Source organism: Terrapene carolina, unplaced genomic scaffold (assembly GCF_002925995.2).
Source record: "Terrapene carolina triunguis isolate 2854851 unplaced genomic scaffold, T_m_triunguis-2.0 Scaffold22, whole genome shotgun sequence".
NCBI lineage: Eukaryota > Metazoa > Chordata > Testudines > Emydidae > Terrapene > Terrapene triunguis.
This window is the reverse complement of record NW_020664373.1, coordinates 23,483,706-23,508,607: the sequence shown is the minus strand read 5'-3', so window position 1 is coordinate 23,508,607 and position 24,902 is coordinate 23,483,706. Positions and strand designations below refer to the sequence as shown.

The window sequence follows — 24,902 nt, the reverse complement described above, 5'->3', positions numbered from 1 at the left end:
ATGGGAGTGGTGGCTCCATGTTCTGCTCCTTTTGCCACTGAGGTTCCTGGGAGAGCCCGGTGGTTCAGGAGATAGCAATTTCTATTCATGGATATCCACATCCACAGGTATAAATTTGTATCCACGCAGGACTCTAGTCACGGAACATTTTTGTGTGTGTGTGTGGGGGGAGTCGAGGGGTCAGTACCGTACTGGTAAGAGTTAAAATCTACTTGCACCACTGGTCAACAGACAGATGGACAAGGGCGATTCAGTTGATATAGTGTATTGGGACTTTCAGAAAGCCTTTGACAAGGTCCCTCACCAAAGGCTTAAGCAAAATAGGCAGTCATGGGATAAGAGGGAAGGTCCTCCCGTGGATCAGTAACTGGTTAAAAGATAGGAAACAAGCAGCAGAAATAAATGGCCAGTTTTTACAGTGCAGAGAGGTAAATAGTGGTGTCCCCCAAGAATCTGTAGTGGGACCAGTGTCGGGGGCTGACCACTGGCTGCTGCTCTCGCCCAGAGCTGCTGCTCCTGGGCTGGGGCTGACAGCTACTCTAGCTCCGCTGCTGAAGCCAAAGTCATGGATGTCCATTGGAGTCACGGAATCTGTGACCTCCGTGACAGAATTGGATCCTTACTTATGAAATGGTGATTGGATTGGAGAGGGCAGAGTCAGGGAGCCTATTGAGAAAATTTACAGAAGTTAAAGCAAGAGAAACCATATCATGTGGAACCACACTTTCTGCAGTCTGTCTACCATAGCTAGGTATTTCTAACCATCAAAGTATCTTAGTGACTATGACTACGTTTGCAGTCTGGCTTCCAGCAAATATGCCATGGAAACCCAGGGACAGATTTTAGAAAAGTTAGAGGGCAAATCAAGGAGTTTTGTCAAATTCAAATAAAAGTTTGTATTTCCAAATCCATTATGAACACTAGACTTAATTTTTCAGTGATTCTTGGCTGTGAGCAAACTTTGCAGTATGGTCTCTGTGAGCTTGTACTTTTGTAAAAATAATTATGGTCTGCAAAGTTAATATCTCTGTAAAAAAACTTTTGCTATTTCAGTTCTTATTCAATTAATTGCCTTTCCGCCTAAGTTATAGACACATAACTTCAAAAACATACTACTGGTTATTTTTTACATAATGCATAAGTGGCCAGAATGAATATTAACACAACACTATTTAAAATGTTCCTTAGTAAATTTAGTATCTAATGTTCTTTACACCTATTTTTGTTCTCAGGAAAATGTATGCAAAAGTCTGAAAGCCTGATTCCTTCTTTACACTTAAGTAGTCCCATTGACTGACTTAATGATTTAATGCTATATAACTTGAGTAGTGGCTCCAGAATTTATACCTGATACTTTCTGTATGTGACGCTAGTTCTTGTATTGTGCATATTCCTTCCACTTTACAGTCAACGAAAGACTGTGTTGAAGGAGTAGGATTTATACCTCCTTTGTAAAGCACTTTGAGATCTGATAATTGAAAGTGCTATATAAGAGCAGATATTATAATTATTATTACTTACAATATTGTTTATACCTTATGTTACTTTTCAAAGCTGTTAGAAAGGATGTATTTGATTTTTGTGTGTGCAATCTGTCCTCCTAGGTGACTTCAGATCTTCCAATGGTGGCTGGTATTCCAAACCTCACTGTAGAAGCTGATGACACAGCCGCTTACACTCTGAATGTATCTGCATGGAAACGAGGAATATTTAAAGGTAAAAAAAAGTTCAGTTTTTATACTGTCATTTTATAATAATAATAAACAAGTACAAATCTATAAACCATTCCTCTCTCCATAAACCCCACTTAGGTTAGTTTGAATAGCATAATCTAAATATTAGGGCTGTCAAGCGATTAAAAAAAGTAATCACGATTAATCGCACTGTTAAACAATAATAGAATACCATTTATTTAAATATTTTTGGATGTTTTCTACATTTTCAAATATATTGATTTCCATTACAACACAGAATACAAAGTGTACAGTGCTCACCTTGTATTTATTTTTGAATACAAATATTTGCACTGTAAAAAACAAAAGAAATAGTACATTTCAATTCACCGAATACAAGTACTGTAGTGCAATCTTTTTATCATGAAAGTTGAACTTACAAATGTATAATTATGTTCCAAAAAAAATAACTGCATTCAAAAATAAAACAATGTAAAACTTTCGAGCCTGCAAGTCCACTCAGTCCTACTTCAGCCAGTTGCTCATACAAACAAGTTTGGTTACATTTGCAGGAGATAATGGTGCCTGCTTCTTGTTTACAATGTCACCTGAAAGTGAGAACAGGCGTTCACATGGCACTGTTGTAACTGGCGTCGCAAGATATTTACGTGACAGATGCGCTAAAGATTCATATGTCCCTTCATGCTTCAACCACCATTCCAGAGGACAAGAGCCATCTTGTGGCACTAAATGTTCAGCACCGCAAGTTACATAAGGGAGGAGGGGCTTGACCACCTCTGTTTCTTCTTCTCTACAGTAACAAATGAAGGAACTTCAGCCGCTTGTCTGGCTAGTCAGGCTCCTAGTTAGCATTTTTTATTAATCAGATATGTAAATGTGTAGTTAAGTTTCTTGTGATTTTTAAGAGAACTATTTGCCTGCTAAATTTAAACTTATTGCTCCCATCTGTGTCAATGCTAGTACTATTCAATAAAAGTTGGAAAATGGCTGGACCATTTTTGCTCTAATTTTCCAGAAATATTCACTTCAGACAGGAACCATATCTAGAAAATTTAAGTTCAATATTTGGCATTTTCAGAAAACTAATGGTGACTGAAATCAAGGGGTTGCAATGGAATTGCTTGTGCAACTTTAACTGTAATTGTTGCTAGCTCTTCAGCTATAATTGATGTTTTTGGGACTGGTCATTTTAATTTTATTTATCATTGTTTTTGTGTATGGACCCTAAGGACCAGACCCTACAAAGACTTAGCATGTATGTAATTATAGTCACAAGAGTAGTCCCGCTGAAGTTTGACTAGAATGGGACCACTCATGTGCCTAGTTACACACATGTTTAAGTGTTTGCAGGATCGGAGCCTAGTTTTCCAATGAAAATTGGACAAATGTAGACTTAATAACATTGCTGGCACCAAAGAATTAAAAGCAGAGCCTGGAGTCTGCTCTTGTCCTGTAATCTAAGACACCATTTCTCTGAGTTACAAAAGATGGAAGGAGCCCTTGCTCTTCAGTCTGGTCTTTTTCTCTCTGTCTCAAGGGCAGGGTAGAAATAGAGTGTGCTAGTGACCCGTGCATTGAAACACAATGGCTTAATTATTTCTTTGATAACTGGGAAGTGTCCTGTTTTGTGCTGATAAAGACTTGGATGTCTAAAATTAATTTTACTGTCACATGATTTAGCATCAGTATGTACTGAATACTAGTATTTTATTATAAGACATCAACACTGACTATTGCTGAAGAACAGAAGGCCAAATTCCCATTTTTTTCCTTTGGGAAGGGAATTTTTCCTTTAGAAGAATAAATGACAGTTGTTTTAAAAAGTGGATCTGACTTCAGTGTTAACCAGCTGAGTAGTAGCAATTGTAGATAATATTAGAATGCCATAGTAATGATCAGTTGTTTACTGACTACAATCTGAAACACGTAGTTACAGAAGTGAGACTGTAAATAGAAATTTCTCTTTCCAGTATTGGCAACACAGATTCACTCGTCCCTCAGGGTGTGCGTACTCCTATGGCGCTATTTCACAACCCATTGTGAAGTAATGTCTTTTGTAGCCTTATGCATGATCCTAAGAGATCTGAATGTTTAATATGAGTTACTTAATGAGCTGTGGACCCAACTCCATCTAAGTTCTTTTATGACTATCTCAGCAGTGAGTACAGAGTCATGAGTTCTTTCTCTCTGCTTTGTGTAGCAGAGAAAGAGGTGTTTGGTGTTGTTTGTTTATTTTTTATTTATTTTATTTTATTTTAAAAGTCTGCCTATTTAGATGGGCATGAGAAAGGATGGTATTATGGTTAAGGCAGTAGAATACTGCCCTGGAGAACCGGATTCTATTCCTGCCTCTGTGACAGAGTTCCTATGTGATGCTGGGCAAGTCACGCAAACCAACATTTTCACAGGTATCCACAGTGTGCTCCTTATTTTCTGAGGGCATGTCTATATTACGTGCTGGATCGACGGGCAGCGATCGATCCAGCGAGGGATTGATTTATCGCGTCTAGCCTAGATGCGAAAAATCGACCACTGAGCACTCTCCCGTCGACTCCAGTACTCCACTGGAGCGTGAAGCGTAGGCGGAGTCGATGGGGGAGCGTCAGCCGTCAACTTACCACAGTGAAGACACCGCGTGCGGTAAGTAGATCTAAGTACATTGACTTCAGCTACGTTGTTCATGTAGCTGAAGTTGCATAACTTAGATCGATTCCCCCGCCACCTCACCCAGTGTAGACCAGGCCTGAGTACCCAACTTGAAACACTTTGCAGAGGGGCTGACTGCTCGTCACTGCAACCAAGGTCAATGGGAGATCTGCTCTGAACATATAAAGTGCTATAAAATACTAAATACTCCAAAAATCAGGAACTGGGCATCTCAAATTGGGCACCCAGAATTATTTGACACTTATGACAATTTTGGCTTTAATCTCTGTGTCTCAGTTCTTCATGTGTAAAATGGGCAGAGTACTACATTGTCAACTCACAGAGGTGTTATGAAGATAAATTCATTAACTTTTGTAAAGAACTAAGATACTACAATGAGAGCACCATTAAAAAGCCCACGAGGAAATTAATAATTCTGGGTTCAGTACAGCATTTGGATACTGTGTTGAAAATAATGCGTGGGGCCACACGTTGAATCATGAGGATAAAAATAAATATTGAACCGCTACTCATTGAGTGGCACTGTTAATTCTCTGGAAAAAATACTATGTAATTAAAAGTATCATAATGCATCTGCACAAGCAACCTTAATTCTAGTATTTTGTAACCTAAAGGTGCTTCACTTTGCAACCTTCATATCCTTTTAATTTAGTTCCTTATATAATTTTAAAATACATTTTGCAATTTATACTTGATATGAAGTGCTTCTTATGATATAAACTGCTGTTCTGAGCAAAAGGAGTTCAGTTTTCTTTTACATTCAAACATACTTTTTTCTGGGTGTATTGTGTTACACATGAAATTGCAATGGTAAAATTACATTTCTTGTGTTTTTCAGGTTCCTATTTTAATATTATTGTGCTGAAAAGGGACACAGTTTAAAAGTCAGTCCTTTCAGGCTTTGATCATTCTTAAAAGATCTCTTTGGAAATATTCTAAGATTATATACTCTAATTAATTTTAGTCATAGACTTGCCTTAATGTAGAAATAAGACTTAATAACCAGTTTGTACAATGTTCTGGCTCCAGAGAGAAGTCCCCCGTGATCCATTCCTAAGTAATAGATTATAAAATCTAAATGAAGTTAAAGTGATTTCCAAATATTCTTTTCTAAAGCATTAAATAGTTACTCATTCTGTGCAACACAACTATAATGGTGTATTTGTTGAAGTTCCTCTTTAAAGTGTGTCCAAAAAAAAAAGGCCTAGAAGGGCTAAGAATACTATTAGGAACACACCCAGCCCTAATGTTTGAAGATTCCTTGCGCAAAGATGCTGGCATTTGATCTGTTCATCTTTTCTCAGGATTACGCCTTCCACAAACAGATAGAGGCTATTACTCCTCCAGAGTGGCTGGGGACAAATATTTTTTTCCTCACTGGAATGTCTGTGCTAAGCAGTATAGATTGCAGTTCATCACACCATAAAGTGCTGTGTTAGTCGACATTCACCACTGATTACATTTCCTTTAGTGCACTCTGGGTTCCCTTACTAGATACAGCAGCAACTTCATTTCCATCTCCTATTTTGCACACTGTCTCAACTTACTGGTGAAGGCGTTCTCTGAAGGCACTTCGTAGTGACCAAAGTCCTAACGATAGGCCAAAAGTTCTGCACACATTTCATCTAGTCTTTCACTATACCTCATTCTCTGAGACCTTTATTTGCACATCAACTTCCTTGCCACCAGCTGCAATAGAACATTGGTCTAGAATTCTACACTTCACTCTTTGGATAAACATCGCACACCATACTGTGTTTCTAACTGACTGGGACTACAGACTGTATGTTTGACACCCCTATGCTGTAGTCATCAACATATGTAACTACTTCTCCATGGGGAATATGGAGCGACTTGCCTTCATTAAAACAAACACCTGCTTCAGCCCAATAAACAAATGTTACAACATGCCTACTAATAGAAAAAGGGAAGAAGAGGATATGGAGAGATTTTTCGAACATTAATAACAAATATGTGCTCCATGTGGAAACCTGCCATTGATTATCTTTATTTGTGTGCCAAATACATGGAGCTTTTCTTTTGCAGATCATTCTGTTTCTGTTAGATTATAAGAAAAAGGCCAGAGAGAGAGAGAGAGATTTTTTGCTAGCATTGGCAATTGGGAGACTAATCGTACAGAAAATAGACTAGCTGCAGTATTGCCAATCCACTTGTTATCAACTGTACTCTTTCCCCTCTTTCTTTCAGTTGTCTTTCCCTCCCTTGCATTTGATTGTACAGTTGTATTCAGTGGTATCTTTTGTATTCATATAAGATCTGCAATTGGGTGGGTGGGAGTGGGCCTATTTTCTAATTTTATTTAGCATCCTTAGTTTATTTTTATGTATTTTGTAAATTTAGTGGGAAGTCTTTTTATGTTATTATTACCTTGAACATCTATACCCTACTTTAGGAAGAGGGTGGTATATTTGCCTACCCTAACAAGCCAAGCCACATCAGGGCTCCTTTTGGAAGAAAACAGGAGCTCTGACATCATATAAATAAGTTCATGAAGAGGATGCTAATGCTGTCAGAATGCTATAGTTTATGTACATTGTTGGCTTAACAGTATTTCCCTTCAGTACCTCCACATTGTGTGAGGCTGCTGTATGACACCCTATAGAGTTAATGATTTAGAATGGTACAGCAGCTTCTGTTGGCAGAGCTCTCTAATTTAATTTATCGGCCCTTGTATTTGTATAAAGATTTGGTCATTTTAGCTTTAAAATGTAATTTGAGGATAATGACAGCATATAGGCAGTTTCTACAACCTCACCTATTAATTGGTAGTTTATTTTCAGGGGTCCCTGCAGCTCTTATTCAAAGCAAAGTCCCAATCCACCTCAATCACATTCATAAATCTAGTATGAGTGTGAAGCAAAGTGGGCAAAAATTGGGGGGAGCTCTTTTTTAACTTGACTGCTGTGGATGGCTGTGGTCTGCCTCTGTCTCTTGTCTGGTTCATTCCACTGATGACTGTTGAGGGCTGCCCTGATTGCTGAGGTCACCACCCAATCAGATGATATCTGGCTCACTGCTGCCAAATCCTTTGCAGTTCACTGCTCCTACTCTACCAGGTCAGCTCCAGTCCATAGCTGAAGGCTCCCATCTTGTCTCAATCCTGAGTTGGAGTCTCTCACCAGAGCAAAGTAAGACCTCAGATACAGTCCTCGCTCCCCTCCATGCACCCTGGGCTCGAGTACCCAATCGGAGCCCACTAACTTTTAGGCTATGGCACACAACTTTCTTGTGCCCTTCCTCATATATACAGTTACATCACACTTTTAACTCATTTCCTAAGAATAAAGTATAACAAATTCTGAATAGTACAACTTTAAGTACTTCAGGAAATTCCCCTGAATAACATGCAAATTATATCCGTCAGCAGGTTTTCCCACAGTTTTTTCTTTTTGACTAGGAGGTAATTTGAGAGCTTCATATAAGTATTAGTAGGGCCCTACCAATTTCACGGCCGAGAAAAATGTGTCATGGACCGTGAAATAAGCCCTTCCCCGTGAAATCTGATCTCCCTGTGCTGCTGGGAGCAAGGGGCTCCTAGCTGCTAGTCTGGCCGTGCAGGGGAGGGACAGGAGTTGTCCTTCCCCTGCATGGCTGCTCTTGCTGAGATCAGACCCACCTCCAGAGGCAGTGCATAAGTGAGGATGGTAAACCCTCACTTCTGCACTGCAGCAGTCTGGGAGCTGGGCTCTGGGCACTGTGCTCAGGGCTTCCTCCCCCTGTGGCTCCTGCCACAGCTCTGGGTGCTGAGCTCGGAGCTTCTGCCCCCCACAGCTCCAGCCGGGGCATCCCAGGCCTAGGGGCTTCCGCCCGAACCGCTCCAGCCCAGACACCCTGGGCTCAGGGCTTCCACTCTGTGGCTGCAGCTGGAGTTTGGGGCGCCCGGCTCAGGGTTTCCACCCCCCATGGCTCCAGCTGGCTCTGGGCTTCATCCTCTGTGGTTGCAGACAGGCTTAATGCGCCCGGGCTTGGGGCTTCTTCCCCCACAGCTCCTGCTGGGGTTTGGGGTGACCAAGTCAGGGCTTTCACCCCTGGGGCTTCTTCCAGGGCTGGGGCACCCATTTTTTTTGGGGGGGGGGGGAATTGGCCAGGGGCCCCTGCCTTAATCTGCCACTGGTCTGGACTAGCAGCTAACCTGGCTGGGGTGCTCCTAGTAGCACGGGGAGATCCTATCCACCTCCAGGAACCTCCTCTAGCTGCAGGAAGCTCGGAGGCTGCTGCCTTCAGAGCCCAGTTCTGAAGGCAGCACTGAAGTAAGGGTGGCAATCTTGGGACCCTCCCACAACAACTTTGCAAACCCTCCCCCCTCGATCCTATTTTGGGTCGGGACCCCCATGGTTACAACACAATGAAATTTCAGAGGTAAACATCTGAAATAATGAAATTGACCAATTTTAAAATCCTCTGGCCATGAAATTGACCAGAATGGACCATGAATTTGGTAGGTCCCTACACATTAGCCTGGCAACAGGTATCAACACACTTCCAATTTCCCTTTTTGCCTGTATTTGAAGTCTGCGAGCTTCTGTTCCCAGCAAGCTACTAAGGTTTACAGAAGCAGTATGGAACTTTCACTCGCTTTTATTTAAGTCAAGATTCTCTCTATATAAATTCATTGTAAATTGGTTTCACAGCATCGTTCAGAAAACAGGTTGGATTTGTCCCTCTCTCCCACACTGACCAAAGGCATAGCCTCATATATCAGACTTATTAATTTAAAGCCAGCCTAGAACTCATATGACTGGCCATACTGGGTCAGATCAATGGTCCATCTAGCTCAGCATACTGGCTTCCAACAGTGGCCAATGCCAGGTGCTTTAGAGGGAATTAACAGAACAGAGCAATTATCAAGTGATCCCCAAGAAGTTATCTTCCATGAACTTCTCATTCTTTTTTGAACCCAGTCATACTTTTGACCTTCACAACATCCCCTGGCAATGAATTCCACAGGTTGACTGCATTGTGTGAAGTAGTACTTCGTTTGTTTTAAACTTGCTGCCTATTAATTTAATTGAGTCTCCCCTGGTTCTTGTGTTACATGAAGGTGGTAAATAACACTTCGCTATTCACTTTCTCCACATGATTTTATAGACCTCTATTATATTCCCACCTTAGTCGTCTCTTTTCCAATCTGAAAAGTCTGTCTTTTTATTCTCTCCTGCTATGGAAGCTGTTCCATACCCCTAATCACTTTGTTGCCCTTCTCTGTACATTTTCTTCTAATATATCTTTTTTGAGATGGGATGACCGGAACTGCACACAGTATTCAAGGTGTGGGCATATCATAGATTTATATAGTGGCATTATCATATTTTCTGTCTTCTTATCTATCCCTTTACGAATGGTTCCTAACATTCTGTTTGCTTTTTTGATTGCTGCTGTATATTGAGCGGATGTTCTCAGAGAACTATCCACAATGACTCCAAGATCTCTTTCGTGAGCGGTAACAGCTAATTTAGACCCCATCATTTTAGAACACACTTTACTAAAAGAGTGCTCTAATGCACATTGAATATTTGTTTCAAGGCTATTGTACTATATCTTTAAGAAGACAGTCACACTCATTAAGAACATGTCTAGTATTTAAACCACTAGCTAACCATTCCACATATTTTCAGATTAATGTGATAAATTCCAGCACAAAATAGCTTTCTTTCATTGTCTGAAGACAATATATTGGGACATTGCGAGCAGAGTAATGGATTTTACTATCTGTTTAAAACTAGAAAAGAATCATGCTCAGAGAATTTCTATTTTGCCCATAAATCCTTCAGTTAGTACGGTCCATTTATAGAAAAGGAAAAAAGTTGAATATTTTCCACTTCACTAAAGTGTACGGTATTACTGTATATGGCCAATGAATCTCATATTGTGAGATATGATGCTGCCAATGCAGTTTTAATGGGAAATAAAACCGCCTTTGTCTGTTTAAAGAGATTGCTTCTTTTGCAATAATATAAAACAAAATTGCTGCATCAGTATGTGGGCTGCGGTTGAACAAAAGGTTTATATTGCATCCTAAAACTAAAAAAAATAGCAATGATATATTTACCAAGAGACCATCTGAAAGAATGATCTGACAAGGAAAATAACCATCTCATTGTGCTCTTTCCTTACATTTTAATGTGTATTTAAGAACTATTTTTTCCAGTTGCTACTCATAGTTCAGTATTTAGTATTTTTGTTCTGAAATGCATATATGCTGAAGGACAGCTGAGAAACAGTGGTATTTTCAAAAACCCTCAGCATTGGCCTAACTCTTCACTTGCTAAAGTCAATAGGAGTCTTACTGTTGTCAATAGGAGTCGTAATCCAACAATGAAAGCTCTTGAAAATCCCAACCATTATATTTTGCAAACCCAGTTCATATCTTAATAGATATATGGCATAAAAGTCAAGAAAAATACTTAGAAAACGGATAAAGGATCCAAGGTTAACAAATCCCTGTGAGTAAAGTGAAAACATGGTTACACCTGTAGGTGAGTTTGGATGACAAATAACAATGGAGACGCTTTTCCCACTCTTTGGTTGTTATTTTGTTTGGAGTCATTGTGGATAGTTCTTTGAAAACATCCACTCAGTGTGCAGTGGCAGTCAAAAAAGCAAACAGAATGTTGAGAATCATTAAGAAAGGGATAGATAATAAGACAGAAAATGTCATATTGCCTCTATATAAATCCATGGTACACCCACATCTCGAATACTGCGTATCGATGTGGTCGCCCCATATCAAAAAAGATATATTGGAATTGGAAAAGGTTCAGAAAAGGGCAACAAAAATTATTAGGGGTATGGAACTTCCATATGAGGACAGATTAATAAGAATGGAACTTTTCAGCTTGGAAAAGAGACGACTAAGGGTGAATATGATAGAGGTCTATAAAATCATGACTGGTGTGGAGAAAGTAAATAAGCTTCTGCCAGAAGCTGGGATTGGGCGACAGGGGATGAATCACTTGATGATTGCCTGTTCTGTTCATTCCCTTTGGGGCACCTGGCATTGGCCACTGTCGGAAGACAGGATACTGGGCTAGTTGGACCTTTGGTCTGACCAGTCTGGCCGTTCGTGTGGTCTTCTGTTCTAACTATACAGATATTATTTAGTGTTTAAAATATTTTCTCATACAGTGACACTGTTCTTCCTGTCCTTTAATATTTTGTTATATTTCTATTAATTCCCAGCAACTTTCAGAGATTTTTAAGGCCAGACAGGACCATTCTGATCATTTAGTCTGACCTCCTGTGTAACAGAGAATAGAAGCTCACCTAATAATTTCTGAATCAAACATATAACTTCTCTTTTGAACTATGACATATTTTTTTAGAAAGACATCCAGTCTTGATTTAAATACTGCGAGTGCTGGAGAATCCACCACATGCCTGTGAAAGTTGTCCAATAGTTAGTTACGCTCACTGTTTAAAAAACCAAACACATTTTATCTCCACTCCAGTCTGTATTTCTCTAGCTTCAGATTCCAACCACTGGATCTCATTGTGTCTTTGTCTGCTAGAATAAAGAGCTGTCTAGTCTCAGAAAACTCTTCCACATAGAGGTACTTTTAGATCATGATCAACTCACCTCTTGACCTTTTCTTCAATAAGCTAAATAGACTGGTCTTTTTAATTCTTTCACTATAAGGCATGCTTTCGAGTCCTTGAATAATTCTTGTAGATCTTTTCTGAACCCTTTCAATTTGTCAACATTCTTCTTGAAGTATGTACATCAAAACTGTAAGCTGTATTCCAGTAATGGTCCTATTAATGCTGTATATAGACCTGATACTACCTGTCTGTTCCTGCTCCATATTGCTCTGATTGTGCCTCCCAGGTTTGCATTGGCCCTCTTAGCTACAGCATCATGCTGATAGCTCTCATTAACTTGGTTATCTAACCTGCCCCTAATTGCCTTTTCAGTGTCACTCCATTCCAGGATCCTGTCCCCATCCTGTAAGCCTGACCTAAATTCTTTGCCCTTAGATGTATGACCTTCCATTTGGCTATATTAAACACATGTTGTTCAAATTAGTCCACCTTAACAGGCAATCCAGATCAGTTTGTATAATTGACCTGTCCGGATCATTATTTAACACTCCACCAATATCTGCAGTTTTACCAGCAATGATTTTATGTTTTCTTCTAGATCACTGATAAAGATACTGAACAGCATTAGATCTTTGTGGGACCCAACTAGAAACACCTTCGCAGGATGGTGATTTCCCCATGTAAATTATTAGATTGATCAGATAACCAGTTTCAACTAATTTAATATGGGATGCATTGATTTTTGTTTAGTGCTATTTTTTGTCAAAATGTCACATGGGACTAAAGCAAATGTCTGAGAGGAGGCTAAATATATTGTATCAATATAGTTACCTTTATCAACCAAATTGTTAGTCTCAAAGAAAATATCAAGCTTGTTCGACAAGACTTATTTTCCATAAAATAGTGTTGTGACATTAGTTATGCTTCCATTGTTTAATTCTTTACCGATAGAGTAACTATATCAATCTTTCCATGATTTTGCCTGGTGTCAGAGTCAGTCTAATGGGCCTGTAGTTACTGTGCTAATCCCATTTTCTTTTTAAATATTGCACATTAGCGTCATTTCAGTGCTCAGGAACTTTCTAAGTGTTCCAAGATTTGTTAAAAATTAACACTAATGATTCAGAGAGCTCTTCTGCCAATTATTTTTAATACTTTTAGGTGCAAGCTATTCATTCCAACTCATTTAAAAATGTTTAATAGTTGCTTTTTAACATCCTTTCTAGTTGCTGATGGAATAGAAAGTATTTTACTATCACTGCAACACATGAAAAATCATCCTGCTACTTTCCAAACACAGAACAGAAATATTTATTGAATACTTCTGCCTTTTCTACAGCATGACTGACAATTGTACCATCTTTATCTAGTATTGGACCTATGCCATTGTTAAGATTTCATTTGTTCCTGATTATATTTCAAGAACAACTTCTTATTGTCATTAATCTTACTGGCTATAGATTATTAACTAGCTGCCAGTTTGTACTCATTGCTGTCAATCTCCCCATTTTTCCATTTGTTATAGATAAATAATAAAATAAATAAATAACTATCTAATCAGTACTTGCACATCACTTTTTAACCAGGATGGTGGTTTAACTGAAGAATTGCTTTGGTGACTGAGGAACTGTAACTGTATTTAGCATCTAATAAATCATAAATAAATCACAATAAAGAATCCTAAACACCCCGTTATCATTTACATTATGTTTATGTTTTTCTCCCACTGAATTTTGCTCAGAATTCTTGACATCTTTCCGGTATAGAGACTTCCAGATTTGTACTTACAGTAGGATGGTCTGTCTTTCACTGTTTGTGCTCTGTAACGTGATGCCTCCTCAGATTTAACCTACACTGTCATTTTGACCTCTGGAGACCTAATATCAAATTCACACTCCAGTATTTTAGTATTCGTTCTTTCAAAGACAGAGAAGATTCAAGAATTAGAGTTGCAGCTGGAGACTATGATGGAATTCAGACTATGGTGGTATAGACAACTCAAGATTTGCAGACACCTGTCAAACAAAAGGACCAGGAAGGCAGACTCCCAGAAAAGGAGGGTGACCCATGGAAGAACGTGACCACGAGGACCAAGCAGAGGAAGAGACCAACTAGTGGTGATGAAATCACGGTGAGTAACATATTTGCTGCACTAAGGGATGAGGAGGAGAAGAAACAGGCAGATGATGGGGTAGCAAGGGAAAAAAGAAGGGAAGCCAGTGCTTGTAGAAGAGAGGAAGAGATATTGAAGGCCAGGGACTGGAGCCTAAGGAAAAATGAGGATGTACAGGGGATTGCGAGAGAGAACATAAAACAGATTCATACCAACACCAGGAAGAGACATGTCTAGGTGACCAGGGACTCTATACTGAGAAGAGTCGACAGGCGGCAGCCTATCACCAGATCTAGAGAACAGAAGAAGGAACTGTCTGCCAGGAACAAGGATCTGAGTTGTGGATGGAAGGCTGAAAAGGATCCTGATGGGAGCAGTGAAAATCTGCTGATTCTGCTGCAGGCCAGGACAAATTACACTGCTAGGTTCCCACTGGAGTGGATCAAGGATGATTACACTAGCTGGGTCAGATGCTTGAAGAAGTGGAAGCTCAGGCGATTTTCAGTAGAATAATGAAGGATGGCAAAATGTGGAAAGATAATGAAGATCCAACAGATGGCTCAAGGTACTGGTGCTATGAAGATGATTTTGGGATGATGGACCACTGGGAGGCATTTACACAAAGAAGGCTCTTCTTTACAGGTGGACTCCACTTGAGTACCTGGGATATTAATATGATAGGATCAAGGCAGGCACACAATCGATCAGAAGGACTTTAAACTAGGAGATGAATGGAGATGGGTGCGAGAGACTCATGAAATCTCCACACCTGGCTTCAATACACAGGAGATACAGCAAGGGATACTAAACACTATAAGGTAAGAGAATGGACAGCAAGGCGAAAGTAAATACAAATATTGAGTCAGGTAGGTTGTTACAGTTAGTGAAAGGACTAAATTTAATCTGGCTAGAAAATCATATGAGGTTTGAGAGAAACAACTAAAATGATTGTACATAAATGCAAGGAGTCTGGACAATAAAAATGAAGGAACTGGAACTACTGGTGCAGGAGGTTAAAGCACATATAGGGATTAAGTACTCATGACTGGAATACAGGTATGGAAGCATATGTGCTGTTTAGGAGAGAGAGGAATAAAGGTAAAGGTGATGGAGTAGTGCTGTGCATCAATGAAGTGGTGAATAGTAAAGAAAAGCGATAGTCTGGACAAAACAGAATCTTTTGGAACAAAATCACTTTGGAGAAAGATAGTAAAAGAGGCCCTAATGGGATAGTGTTGGGATTTGCTTTTGACCCCAAGGGTCAGATAAAGACAGATTTTTTTTTATGTTATTAGAGAGAGAAATACTTTTGGGACTTGTGTTGTGATGGGAGACTTTAACTTCCCATATGTAGAGTGAAGAATAAATACTGCTAATAGTGATCGGCCCCAGTTATTCCTGGATGTGTTAGATGACAGTTTTCTTCATAACATTGTCACCGAACCAACCATAGCTGATGCAATTTTAGACTTGGTTTTGGCAAGTAGTGAGGAATCATAGAAGAGCTGGTCATAGGAAATAACCTTGGATTGAGTGATCATGCATTGATTCGGTTTAAGATTTGCGCTGTCCATACTGGTGCTATGAGTGATGTAAAGTAGATTGACTTAAGCGGTAATGTAGGACTGCCCTGCCCTGACTGTTTTATCCCACATTAATTAACCTGCTTTTTTTGCTGATTGAATCTCTTTGTTTCCTGATTATACCCCTAACCTCTATTAAGACCACTTTCTATATTACTCTCCATTTCCTGGTGTTTGCAAAACTTCCCATTTATTCAAGTGGTATCCAGAGGTTTCATAGTGTGTATAATTTCAGAAATCTGTAAAATTAGGTATTTAGAAATGGATTTTTGTGGTGGGGAGTTATAGAATTCTTTAAAGGGGAAACCCTTATGTTCTGGAGACTAACACCCTGACATTAAAAAGAAAATGGTCCATTCCTCTACATTTAAATGCATGTCTGCTTTTTATTGTTTTCAATTTTGGTTCAATATAGTGGTACTGTTCAGATGCTATCTAGCACAGAAAAAGAGACTACAGTAGTTTGAAGTTGATATGCTTCGTTTCAGTATAAAGACTGAAAGTAACCCAGCATCTTAGTGCAAGTCATTTTTTTTTATTTCTTGGCACGTGAAACCTGCTGAATGTGATGTGGAATCCACCTAACATAGTAGGCCAAAACACCAGAGGAGAAAGAGCAGAACTATTTTGCTTCTGGAGACTGTACTGTTTCTCATGACTACAGCTGAGTGGGCCACCATTAAACTTACAGCTATATTTTGTTTTTCTTTTTTCATTCTTTCACTTGACCATCTTATTAGTATAATAATATTAACATAAGAGTGAAGCCATTGTTGATTTAAAACTGATTCTCACCAAAATTATATGAGAATGCAGTAGGCACCAAGTGACAGGAGCCATTTGAGGAAGCATGTGATTAAGGGAAGTACTTTTGAGCTGAAGGGCAGTTAACTCCCCCACACATACTGTAGTAAGGACTGCAGCACACTGCAGCTGATAATATATATTTTTTTCTGGCTAGCTGAGAGAGAGTACACAAATGCAGCTACTCCCTCCGAGAAACTGAATCAAAATGGCTTCAGCCAAACCTCTTGACAACAAGGTGAGCTCATTCAATCAGGGAACCAGACCAATATCATCTGGCTGATGTGATCCATTACAACCAACCAACTCAGCTCAAAATTTGAGGGGGAAAAAAAGAAAAGAAACAAATGCAGAATTGTACCACAGAGTGGTGTTAGACATCGTAATAGTCAAAAATCTTTTTCATGAAATTTCTTTGGAAATTTTATAAAACTGCCCCAATTTCCCAAATGTTTCATGAACTTTAAAAGAACTCAATCAAAATAAATTTTACCATGAATATTTTGCCCAGCTAGGTAATGCACCAAACACTTAATAAGATACAATTAAAAAAGCTCCCTGTGGAACATATTTCAAATGAACACTAAGAGTATTAAAGAGTATAATGTCTCATTATAGAGTATTATAAAATAAGCCTAAATGCAACAAAATAAACTGTTTTTATGGAAAGTACAAGAGGCAAACATTAAACCTATTTTAAAACCTTATGCCATATGCTGATTGATGTACCAAGTCGAAAGTTGAAAAATTGGTGCAGAACCTAAAAGTGCAACTAGTAGACCTGTTTCAGCTTTAAGTATCTCTAGAATCTAATAAAATACTGAGTGTGACAAAAGTCAATTAGTAAGAAAATATAGTCCTTTGAAGAAGATGTGTTGATTAAAGTGCATATTTAGAGGCACATAATGCAAGTAACAAAGCCTAGGTCTTTCCAAGCTGCTCTTTCAAATGTTTAGGAGTGTCATCAGTATTGCGTAAAGCAACCATGTATGTATTGGAGCTAGTACTTTCTTTAAGATTAAATAAAATTCTTTATTTTTAATCGAATGGGTCATTTGCCAGTGCAGCATTTGCCAGTGCAGTAAACAAAGCCTAATTTTGCAGTCTCTGGGTATTTAATAGTCACTAAATATTCCATTACAAAACAAGTTCAATCCCAAAATTGTATGACAGTCATACATGATTGCTCAGGAAAATTAAAGCAATGACGTATATTGGATGGCAACAGCAAAACCAGATTACTGTGGTCAGTGATTAAAAAAAAAAAATCACGGAGTCCATCAACACTCTAAGCCAGCGGTGGGCAACCTGCAGCCCGTGGGCCGCATGCAGCCCATCAGGGTAATCCGCTGGCAGGCTGCAAGACAGTTTGTTTACATTGACTGTCCGCAGGTATGGCCTCCCGCAGCTTCCAGTGGCCGCGGTTCGCCGTTCCCAGCCAATGGGAGCTACAGGAAGCGGTGCGGGCTTTGATAATTTATCTACATTCCTTATTACTGGCCTTTAATTATTTTGTGTAAGCTGCTAAAATAATTATCCTTTTGAAGAAAGAAAAAAAAATTTGGAAGCAGGGTTCATTTCCTTGAACTCATCAAAGATGTATTCTTTTTCACAATCAATTATAATTGGATAGCTGACACCTGGAATTTAGATTTTGCCTCATATTTTATTAGTTCAGAGCAGCAGCAACATTAATATAAGTCTGGCAGACAATCTTATAAAACTAATGTCCTGGTTAATATAACATCTGGTACCTATTTGTTTTAGGTGTAATTTCATTTATTGTCGAAGTTGAAGAACAACAGCAGTCTCGACATAACAGCTCACCGGAGGAGACAGATGGTGAACAGGCCCTTCAGAAATTGTCAACAGAGACATCACAAACTGTTGATGCAGCAAACACTGGTATGTTTATTATTATGGGTAATTTCATTATCAATCCGTATAAACCCCTATCATCATTCATTTTTAAATGAAATGCATATTTGATGTGCCAAGCCACGTGCCTGTGAATAATGCATAGCCAAATGTTTATTGCATATGTGTACAAGAGCTTGTCTTTTGGTTGATTTTTCAAAAGATTTTTATGTAGCTTCAAGCTTTGTTTGATTGTTGTTTTTCTCTTTTTGCAACACTGTTAGCAGTCAAGTGTCTGCTGTTTTTCAAAACCAGTGATAACACTGATAGCTTAAACATAGAAAAAATCATTTAACACATTTTGCCTTACTTTTAAAGTTATTCTTCTTTGATGGCAGACCAAATAGTACTGATGTGATTGTTTCAGGACAGGAAAGAAGGGGATTCCTGAAATTTGCTGAGATACTGTCTCAGAATATCAAACCAACCTGTTTTATAGGAAATCACAGGCTCTTCTTTGAATATTGTCAGTATAAGTCCCATTCTTGGGATCTGTAAGTGCCACTGGTATCAAATCAGAGAAAACAGATTTTGTAGGAGTTGTAAGCACACTTGCTTCTGGTACCGTATATTTGGGGCTGATATTATTTATGGGACCCCTTCTCCAGCTCCAACTGACCCAGTGTTTACTAGCTCCTCTTAGTTCTCAGATTTCCTGGTTCTAGCAGTGGAATTTTCAGATCTCATATTCCAGGTAAATCATATGGAGATAAGTTAAAAGGAGAATCAATATCAGAACACATAGCAGTACCTAATGTTTTCAAAATATATTTTGCCACATCTAAAGCAGCCTCTTCTGCGTATTTCAGAAATGTCTGTCAACAAGATAAGTGGTTCTACAAACTGTAATTAAATTAATATGTTTATGCAGCATTTTTCTCTTGACTTGGCAGTCAGATATAATGCCTAATTTGGAAGAGCAGAACCACCTCTTTGTTACTGCTAATTAACCTCCCAAAACTGAGGGTCTGTACTGACAAACGGGAAATAGTGTGGCAAAAAAAGCAGTGTTTTAAGGTGTTAAGCACCAACTAATTTTATTATGCAAATTACTAAAATGTTATTATGTAGAGAAACAAGCAATGGTAGGCCATATCATAGAAATGGGTTCTCTCAATACCAAGTCAAGGATATGAACTCCACTATTTGAATGTGACCTTTTTATGTGTTAGGGACATTAGAGCTAAAGTCAAGCAAAATATGACTAATTTATTAATAAAGGGGTAAATGAAAGAGAAAAAGTAAAAGAAATATAAACAAGCAATTGCCAATGGTTATTTCAGTTACAGTCTCTTTTTTATGTCTGTCTTTTGGAGAGCTTCCAGCAGAGATTACAATTTTAAGGGTCTGCTGTGCTGTGGGGGGTTAGGAGAACACATTTCCCAGGTAAATTAAGGCTGAAATAAACTATTACTCCAAATCAGTAGCGAATCCTGCCTTAGTATACCAGACAACTAAAACATTTTATAATGGACAAAGGAAAAGTCAGTGAATTGTGTTTAATTTATCAAAGTAATCTAAACAGTTAAGATCACTTATTTTATATCCATTTATAAACTAAGTCCTAAGAATCTGAACAAAAACTATTTAATTCAGTTTCTTAACAGAAGCCAATCAATAAATATAAATCATTTAATATAAATATAACTATATTCAAATGGATTCTTATTTTAGTTACAAGTTATGGTAAGGTTTTTTGATTCTATAAACAAAATATTCATACATTCTTATAGCAATGTTGTCAGAGGCATTGTATGAAATGCTTGCATTTAGATACAAAACAGTGCAAATAAAAAACTCATACAAGGCTAAGACAATGTTAAGCAGTTGAGGAATAAATAGATAACTTCACTTTAAGTGGAACCGTGATTTAAGAAGATAACTTCTATAAAACATTTCCCAAATGTAATAAGATAAGGACCATATTAATGCCAGACTGGGTGTCTTGAAACAAAGAAGATGTATCCTGTATACTTGGCGATGGCTACTGTTGTTTGTCTTCTGACAAAATAGTTCTTTCATTTACAACCTTCTATAGTAATCATGTTTACAACTTGCTATGAAAGAGTCCTACCAAATATACTATGCAGGGCACAAATCACTATAGCATTTATTTAAATATTTCCAACATTATATAAAGGAAAATAATATGAAAATTTTAGAAGAAAAATAAAAGTTTATAAAGCTGCATTCCAGGATTTGTGCAAACAGACAATGTAGGAAATAAATATGATTTTATAGATAAGTAGGTGTCATCTTCTCTGAGAATCTTAGTGACTATCAACTGTGGACAGAAAGCAAAGTTTTCCTATGAATTTCTTTGTCTAGTTTATATGCTTATTTAATGTCTGCATGCAAAAATAGAAGAATGTGAACTACTATAATCTCTAAGTGTCATATACATGAACACTGTTGTAAATATCTCCTTACATTCAGAAAAGAAAAAGGCAACTTTGTATTAATCTAAATTATAATAATGAATTGTTATAATTCTAGTAATAATATCATTTTGCATCAAAAGTGATATCTTTCTCTAACAAAAGGTTACTTAGCAGTGAATGTAGTTCTTTGAATATATCAGAAATACAGATCTGTGCTCCCTGCCTTCCATAACCATCACTTTTTAGAGCCTTTTTTTTAGAAATTGTGCATAAGCAGAAAGAAGCTGAGAGACAGAGATGCAGTCCCTCATATACTTGAAGGCCCAAACTTTAAACACAACGAGGAAGCAGTCGCACTCGATAACCCCTGCCTTTGTAGAGCTTTGGATGTAAAATACAGTCTTCCTAGACTTCTTGACTAGAAGACTCTTCAAATATCAGTTAACAGAGCAGCGAACTTAGTATGCACAGTGGTAGCATATAGAAGCCTCTCCAAACACCATCTTACTACTCAGCACCAAGTGGAGGACTTAGGCCTTGATCCTGCAAACACTTATGCACTTGTGTAACGTAAGCACCTGAGTAGTACCACTAAAGTGAATGGGACTACTCACATGCTTAAAGTTAAGTTAGGGCACAAGCATTTGCAGGATTGGGTCCCTAGTGCATAAGGCACAGGAATTAGAGTAAACATTTTTTTAAATAATTTGAAAAGAGATGCCAGCATTTGTGTTACTGATATAAAAGTGTGATTCATTTTTATCTTCATTGATCATATATCCATGCTGCAAGCCTCTCTAGTTTAAAGAAGAAATGAAAATAGCTTTTTCAAGAAATTCTACTAATGCTCTTATCTAGTTGGTTTTGTAGATGCGACTCTTTGAAGTTTTGATTTCAAGCTTCATTGCAAAGAGTTTGAAGAAAATTGTGTCTATTAAACTTTCCACTAATGTCTCCTATTACTCTCAAAAAGCAGAGTTTTTCTGTTGCTGCTGGTGGTGAAATAACAAGAAACATTACTGATAATGCACATCAGTTTGTTTACAATATTAGGGTACTTTCAGGTGATTTTACCTTGCTACCTTAGCTCATTATCAGTATTTTCTGGCAAATCTTTTGAGATTGTGAAGTCCTAGAAGAATAGTCTATTCAAAATTAGTTACCATTTCAAATGCCAACAGTAGGTGTATTAAGATAAGTTTTTACTTCTAATTGAAGTTCTTTGTTCTCTATAATTGCAAGGATAGCTTTGTACTTAGGATTTTATTTCTGTGGGTTTTTTAGATTTTAATATACATAAATTAAGATTTGCTTAAAATAAAATAATTGATCTTAGATAATTTTAGTCTGTTTCTGGGGGGAAATTACTTGGAAAGTGACAGATACTTTATCACTGGTAGCAGTTATGTTTTAGTCAAGGTTAGCTAGAATAAAGTTTAGATTACAGGATGATTGGAAGATTCTGCAGTCTGAGAAGATTTATTTGCTTTTTTTTATACTTTTTCATTTTAGATCTATTCATCCATTAAAAATAAGTAAATTAAAGGTCTGGACTGACCTCAGATAAATCACCGAAAGTGTATGTTGGCAGCCTATTACTACTATTTATACTTCTGCAGCACCTAGATGCCTCAGCAGAAATCAGGGCCCATTCTGATAGGCTAGGCTCTGTACATACACATAGTGAGAGACAGTCCCTGTCCCAAAGAGTTTACAAACTAAACTAACAGGACAGACAAAGGATGGGAAGGGAAACAGAGACTCAGAGAAGTGAAGTGACTTGCCCAAGTCTTCATACAGTAGGTCAGAGCTGGGAACAAAATCCAGGATTCCTTACTCCCAGTCCAGTACCCTATTGACCAGAACACAGTGCCTCTCTAATTCTAGGCTTCAGAGCAAGGGAAAACTAGAGGTCAAGTGGTTGTTTTAAATACACTTTTAAAAACCTTTGTTTATACAACTCAGTCTGCTAATTTACTTAACTTTGCCTTTTGTAATACTTTTCTTTGTTAATGATATTATTTAAATTAAGAAAAAGTGACCTAAGGTATAAAGTAAAACACAGTCTACATTTACATGGACTGTACACAATATTACAAAATTAACTTTTTATAATGGTGTAGTTCATGCAAACGAATAGAAAATGCATGTTATAGAATTAAATGATACAATTACAAAGTTAAAATGAAAAAAATAACAGTGGAGGAAAAGCAAAAATAAGAGTTTCACGCAAGGCAGAAAGATACGTTCAGAGGGGATTTGAAAATAGATAGAGACAGTAAAACTGATAAAAGAAAGTTGTTCAAGAATGCAGGTGATGTAGATAAAACTCAGGATTAATGATGAGATTATGTGAAGGAACTGAGAGGAAGTCATTGCTAGAAGAGACAGAGGAGTAGAAAGACAAATGAATAGAGAGGTAGGCTAGAACAGATCCATGGACAAAGGCAAAGAGAATGGTTTTGAATGGGATTCAAAAATTAATCATCTGTTTGAGGATAGTGAAGATGGGTCCTATTACTTTGTACAAGTGAGGGAGCAAGCTTTAGCGTACTTTACATGCTGGCCTCTGGAGAACTGGAACTTGGGAAAACACAAAATAAGGGGGTTGCAAGAGAAGATTGTAATTATATTTAGCATTTAAATAGCAATTTTGCATGTTCAAAGACTTTTAGAAACATCATTTTATCCTCACAAAACTCCTGTGAGGACAGTAAATATTAACACTTTTTTTCAGATGGAGAAGCAGAAACAAAAAATAACTTTCACACAGTGAGGTAACAGAAGAAGGCATAGATGGAGAATTTTAGCAGAGAGAGAGTTAAGTTAGTTGTATACAGTTGTATACTGTTAGTTGGTGGCAACAGGCAAATTTGTCAACATTGAATGGGATGGTAAAAGAAACTTCAGGGCTGAATCCAAAATTTTGGACAATAATGGATACAAATTGAAAGTCTCTGCTGAAAAGAGAAATTGAAGTAATGATCACAGATTTACTTGCTCAAAGTTGATAGGGAGAAGTCTTCAGAGCTGTTGTACACTATGCAGTTGAATGTCATCACCATGACAGTGGTAGCTAACAGAAAAGGTAACTTAAGAGGGAAATGTTAGTTAGATGACTATCTCTTTCCTGTCTGTGGCAGGAAATGGCACACATTTTTTTCTTTCTTTTTCTTTCTGTAAAAGGAGGTGACTAATTATTGTGAAATTTCACTAAGGGTTCCACAACCACAGTGTTAAATCTATCCTAGCTTTCCATTACATCTTTTAACCACCCTTCTGCACAGAACCCTTTACCAAATATCCTCTTCCAACACAGCCAACTACTGAGCTACACATCTACAACTTCTAGTACACCTCTACACCGATATAACTCGACCCGATATAACACGAATTTGGATATAACACAGTAAAGCAGCGCTCCGGGGGGCGGGGTTGTGCACTCTGGTGGATCAAAGCAAAGTTCGATATAACGCGGTTTCACCTATAATGCGGTAAGATTTTTTGGCTCCCGAAGACAGCGTTATATCGGGTAGAGGTGTACTTGGAAAAATATTTGCTAAAGAGATATGTGCAGAGTGAAGGTTGTGGTGCCTGGTCTTGGGTGTGTAGTGTTTGCGATAATGGTAAGGTCGATGGAGGAGTAGAGGGTATGGTACATACCATTAAGTGGCTTAACTTTTCATTTCCCTGCTTTTATGAGTTTGGCTCAGAAATGTTCTGTGTGTAGCATCTCTAACCATTTTGTAATGACTTTTTATTATTTTGATTTATTTTAAACATTTATGTGGTGCGGTCACCATGCTTCTGGACACCTTATAACACTTAAATTTAAACACTCAAGAAGATCTATAAGAGATCAATGTTTAATGCCATGCTCCCCTGATCACTAGTCAGGGTCAGGAAGAATGTACTCTGTTTACAGCATCCTTATCACACTCTTTGTTTCTACTCTTTTGTCCTTTATTAGCTAATAATTAAGAATCTGTTTTTCATTTGATTTTCCAGTAATAATGTTTATTTAATTAATTGCTTTTTACAGTACAACTTGTTCTGGAATTTCTGCTCTATCTAGTTACCTTAGCTGTTTTCTTGTCATTTTAGCTTCTCCTGTTTCTCTGGAATGTCTTCTCTTTTTTGCCTATCCTCTAACTGAACATTTTCTCAAGGGACTTTTATACAG

General features: G+C 37.9%; 1 protein-coding gene across 1 annotated transcript in view; it reads left to right on the top strand.

Annotated features, from left to right (window-relative positions):
* LOC112104196 (cilia- and flagella-associated protein 47) overlaps positions 1-24,902 on the top strand; it is a 698,279-nt gene that overhangs the window by 363,482 nt on the left and 309,895 nt on the right. The window contains exons 49-50 of the mRNA XM_029910741.1: positions 1,605-1,716; positions 18,189-18,326. Of these exons, the coding sequence (XP_029766601.1) occupies positions 1,605-1,716; positions 18,189-18,326 (250 nt within the window). The remainder of the gene's footprint in view (positions 1-1,604; positions 1,717-18,188; positions 18,327-24,902) is intronic.